General features: G+C 30.6%; 1 protein-coding gene across 1 annotated transcript; it reads left to right on the top strand.

The window, feature by feature from the left end:
- Positions 1–1,852: 1,852 nt before the first annotated feature.
- LOC145579379 (germin-like protein) lies at positions 1,853–2,641 on the top strand. The gene is made up of 2 exons (XM_081636619.1): positions 1,853–1,976; positions 2,097–2,641. The coding sequence occupies exons 1-2, from the start codon at positions 1,853–1,855 to the stop codon at positions 2,639–2,641; spliced, it is 669 nt and encodes a 222-aa protein (XP_081492745.1).
- The last annotated feature ends 2,915 nt before the right edge of the window (positions 2,642–5,556 follow it).

Raw genomic sequence — 5,556 nt, 5'->3', positions numbered from 1 at the left:
GCTGTCCGATAGTATTTTTATATAGTATTTGCAGCAAATAAATATGAGTAGATGAACTTTGGTTCAGTGGTGTAAGGAGCTCTTCTGCTTACAGGAAATCATGAGATTGAATCCCATCAGAACATCCTGTTTATTTTAATTTTATTTTTTGTTTTGTTATTTTAAAATTTAAATTAAAAGGCAATTAATCAATTTTTATTTTATTTTTTGTTTTGTTATTTTAAAATTTAAATTAAAAGGCAATTAATCAATTTTTGAAGCAAAAATGCTATTAATTGAGTACTACTTTGTTAAAAAAAATAAACCAAAAAAAAACTCTACAAAAGTGCTATCATTCATTCGTTTTTCCTATAACTCAAAACCCAATGATGTGTTCCATCTACCTAATACAAAGTATCTATTACCCAAAATTGTTGCATTTATACGAGGGCTCAAATTTAATCGGATGACATATATTTATAAGCCATTAGCTTATTCTATCATTTCATTAACAAAAGGGCCTAGTTTTATTTCAACCGTACAGTGCCTCCATAATCATTGAGACGGCCCCGACTCTATCATTACTTAACTAAACTAATACTCTTGTTCTAAATTCCCACCAATGAGGAGCTCATTATATTTAAACAATGCAGTTTTATTGAAAAAGAAAACAAGAACATACACTACTTAAAGAGAGAGTAAAAAATTACTATACTTTCGAAATTAATTGACCATTTTTCACGTATAAAAATTGAGTTTTGAAAATTCTAGAGAGAAAAGGATCGGATTGGAGAGGCACAGGCGCACAGCACAGCGGCTAGGACTTATCATCGCTAATAGCTACAGAAATCAAGAGAAGTGTAAATAAGGAACATGTATTAGACAACTTTTTCTTTAAATAGAAGAGATATAGAGTATGAGGTTTATTTAATTTAATTGAGCCATCAAACTAGGTTGAACTAGTTGATAAAAAAATGATTGAATATAAAGTTATCACATTCTGTTGTTGTAAGAAAAATAAAATAAAAAAATAAAAAAAAAATTATCGTAAAAAAATAACAAAAATGAATGACAACATAAAGTGAATCGAACTTTAAAATATGAAGGAAGTAAGATATGCTAACATATTAAAATTTTGAGAAATACTGTATATCTTAATATGTTAGCATATCTTACTCCCTTTAAATTTATCAACGAGTATATTAAAATTTTCATTTAAAAAATTTCTTATTACTTTTATAAAATGATTTTTATTTTAACATATTAATCTTTATGTTAATATAGTGATTTTTTTTTTAATAATAAAATCATAGTGTCTCTAATACAGAGTATTAGTGGTTCACAACAAAACAAATGAAGGTGAACCAAATTCATTTAAGAGTTTGTAATTGATTAAAATTTTACAAAAATAAAGGTAGTAGATAGAAAATCATGCATCTTAGATTCTTACTCTTGTAAGAAGTATATACTTTGGATTGTGCTTATCTGTTTTTCGCATTTATCAAAACATCCTACGTACTCTTAATATTTGGAATATTGCATTAGTAAAACATACTACTCTAACCTAATCTTATAACATTAGTTGATTTAGTTAATTATTTTAAATAATATTTCATGATCTGACTATGTCAATAATGCAAGACTGATAAGGTCATTACCTGCTAAGTAAAAAATTAAACCACTAAATAACTACCCTCATTGAAAATTTAAACAATTAAAAAAGAATTTTCATGATAATTAATGACCAATTCTATGCACGTCTTTGAACTATAAAAGGGATCATTTAGCATGCAAGAAGATTATAACTTGCACTTTGTAATAATACTCACATACATTATTCAGTTTAACATACCAATTGCATAAAAAACCTAAGATGGAAGCTCCTTATTTTCTTGTTTACCTTACTTTCTTAGCCATGTCTTCCTACATGGCCTATGCGACCGATCCTACTCAGCTGCAAGACTTCTGTGTTGCGGTGAACGATCCAAATAGTGAACGTATGTTTTTTTGTCCAATTTAATTACAAACGTTGTGAATTTATTTAATTATAATTTTGATTTGTACTTTATTTTTAAAATAGATGCTAATTAAGGAGTATTTAATAAATTTGCTTGCAGTGTTTGTGAATGGATTGTTTTGTAAGAATCCAATGGATGCTAAACCCGAGGATTTCTTTAAGGATGGGCTAGATAAACCCGGGAACACTAGCAATAGGGTACAATCTGCTGTCACACTAGTCTCTGCATTACAACTTCCAGGGCTCAACACCCTCGGCATATCCTTGGCTAGGATTGACTATGCACCATATGGCCTTAATCCTCCTCACACTCATCCTCGTGCAAGCGAAATCCTTACAGTCATTGAAGGAACCCTCTATGTAGGCTTTGTAACTTCCAACCTTGCTAACGGCGATAACAAGTTATTCGCTAAGGTGCTTAACAAAGGTGATGTGTTTGTTTTTCCACAAGGCCTCATTCATTTTCAATTCAATATTGGAAAATACCCTGCTATTGCTATTGCTGGATTAAGCAGCCAAAACCCTGGTACGGTCACCATTGCTAATGCCGTTTTCGGGGCTGATCCACCAATCAATGTTGCTGTACTAAGCAAGGCCTTCCAGCTTGATGAACACATAGTGAAGATGCTTCAGTCGAAATTTTGAATGAGCCCCTATTTCGTATGATTTTGGAGTGTTTATACAATAATAACCAAGTGATTGATATGGTCTTGGTTTATCAACGTTACTTCTTTATGTTCTAAATATATATATATCCTAGTAGTCCTACTAGTATAGGCTACTATATTGTAAGCGTGCTGATACACACGTTATTGTTTTGTCACTATTGAATTATAATGGAACAAACAAAGTTTCTTAGTTTTAAGTTATACTTTCTCTCTCTCTCTTTTTTTTTTTTTGGTTTTTTTTTTTTTTTTTTACTTGTCACATTTTTGTTTTTACGCTTGTCAATGTATTATTTGTCACTCATATATTTATTCATTATACAAAAGTAAAGAATATAAAATTTTCATGTCAAGTTTGCGAACAATGCATAATTTAAAAAAAAAAAAAAAAAAAAAAAAAAAAAAAAAAACAGAACAAAAGAAGTATAATTTATTAGGAAATATTAACTTGATTTCAAAATATCAACTCTCTCTTTAAAATGGAATGTGATATATAGTATGTATATAACTGAGGTTGATAATCTGAACTTGTTCGAAATAATTAAACATTATTAGAACTTTTTTAGTTGTAAAATGACCTTATGTAGCTCTCATATATTAATTTTTATCACAATGTATATTTCCTTCATTTTTATTTAGTTAACTCGTTCAATTTATGCATATATATTAAGGAGAGGAGGGAGTGAGAGAGAATAATAAAGTAAATGGGGTAGGTAGTAAATGCGAAGTAAAAAACGTAGTACCCTAAAAGGAAATGTGTCAACTAAAAAAAATAAAAACTTCTTAAAAAGAACTACGTATAAAAAAAAAAAAAAACCGGAGGTAAGTATATGTTTTCGTACTCATCTTATTTGAACTTCTTAACTCTTATAGTCTTATATGTATTTATTTTTCTAAATTAAGTGAAAATAAGGGGAATATAAGGATTTTGATAGGTTAATGAGGGTTATTCAAGTTCTAGTTACAATTAAAATAACTAAATAAGTGAATGAATTTAGATAGATTATGATAAATTTAGTTTTTTTTTTTTTTTTTTTTTTTTTGAGAAAATGATAAATTTAGTTAAGATAAGCTCAAATTAGGCCCGATTTTCTTCATCTTATTTATTATTTGTTCGTTCGTATCTTTGTCTCATTTATATATGTTTTCCTAATACATAATATTAACTTTCTCTTATCTATACTTGTGGGACAATCGACACCCAACAAAGTATTTGCAAGAGCAGATCAGTAGGTTAGGCCATTGGGGAATTGTATTGGGGATTTGTGGGAGAAGGTTGAGGATTGAAATGATGATTGGTATCTACGAGTATTTGTTGGTAACAACTAACAACTAACAACTCTGCCTTTTCAAACTCTTCTTTACAATCTTATGTTCCTATTTAATTGGAACATTTTAGCTTTTATACAACTTGAATAACATACATAAACATAGACCTAAATAATAATTTATTACACTGTAGAAGTGCAAAGTAACATTTGTTTTTATTTAAGCCAAAAAAATAAAGGAAAATTTTCTTTAATAATATCAAATTTAATCGCGAGACTGAGGTATAACTCAAGTGGTTAAAACTTTCTATCCAGTTCTAGGGAATCCTAAAATCGATTCTCATCATCCGCCATTATTAGTATTGTCAAACGGTTTGACAGTTCGGGTTCGGTTCGGTTTGAAATCGGTTCGGTATTAAATCGGATCGGTTTGAAATCGGTTTAAGTGTCTCGCGGGTCGGTTTCAGTTCGGTTTAAATAGTTATCGGTTCGATTCGGTTTCGGTTTATTCTTGAGCGGTTTTAATTCGATTTGGGCTGTAAACAGTCTCGGTAGTAAACGGGTGCAAACGGGTCGCGGTTTGTTAACGGTTCGGTGTAAACGGTTTTTATCCCGGTTCAAACAGTTTCAGGTTGGAAACGGTTTCGGGTTAAAAACAGTTCGGTTTTTTTTCGGTTCAGTTTATAACTAGTTCGGTTCTTTTTTGGTCCAATTTATAACTAGTTCGGTTCTTTTTCGATTCAATTTATAACTGGTTCGGTTCTTCTACGGTTTAACGTTATTCGGATCGGTTCCATTTCGAGTTTACTAAATTACGGTTCGAGTCGGTTTTCGGTTTCAAAAATCGATTGTTTATCGAGTCGTTTGGATTCAGGCAGTTAAATGGTTTTGGATTGAAATTTGATAGTACATGCTAACCTTTTGTTGGTTAACAAGTTTTATATTTAGTCGAGACTTCATCATTTCATAAATAGGCATCAAATTATATACAAATTCTCATTGATTTTATAAATACATATCATGTTCAGTTTCAAGTTTAGCCATACCAATCTTACTAGTTTGTAGCCGATTCGTTTATAAGTTGTCCGGTTCATAAAACGATTCGGTTTGCAAGCGGTTCGGTTAATAAACGGTTCGGTTTATATACAGTTCGGTGCAAACGGGTCGCGGGTTGTTAACGGTTCGTTGTAAACGGTTTTTATCCCGGTTCAAACGGTTTCGGGTTAGAAACAGTTCGGCTCTTTTTCGGTTCGGTTTGATTTGAGTTCGGTTTAGAACTGGTTCGGTTCATTAACGGGTTCGGTTCTTATAAGGTGTAACGTTATTCAGATCGGTTCGATTTCGGATTCTTTCACGTACGGTTCGGGTCGGTTTTCGGTTTTAAAAAAAGGTTTTTAATCGGTTCGGTTCTCATTTGGATCAGTTTGTTTCGGACAGTTAAACGGTTTCGGTTTGAAATTTGACAGCACTAGCCATTATGATTCACTAAACACCACCAAAAAAAAAATTTTAAAAAAAAAAAAAATCCAAATTTATCTTTTTTCCTTTGATAAAAAGTCAACTTTTTTTATTATTAATATTGTGTTAATGATTACCAATTATAATAACCATTTTAATATAAAAAATT

The sequence above is a fragment of the Chenopodium album genome, chromosome 14, assembly GCF_948465745.1.
Source record: "Chenopodium album chromosome 14, dcCheAlbu1.1, whole genome shotgun sequence".
NCBI classification, from domain to species: domain Eukaryota; kingdom Viridiplantae; phylum Streptophyta; class Magnoliopsida; order Caryophyllales; family Amaranthaceae; genus Chenopodium; species Chenopodium album.
This window is presented reverse-complemented; position numbering and strand designations above follow the sequence as displayed.

Coding starts and splice junctions, on each gene's coding strand:
- LOC145579379 (XM_081636619.1), top strand. CDS start 1,853: ATGGAAGCTCCTTATTTTCTTGTTTACCTTACTTTCTTAGCCATGTCT. Junction 1,977..2,096: donor GAACGATCCAAATAGTGAAC/GTATGTTTTTTT, acceptor ATTTGCTTGCAG/TGTTTGTGAATGGATTGTTT.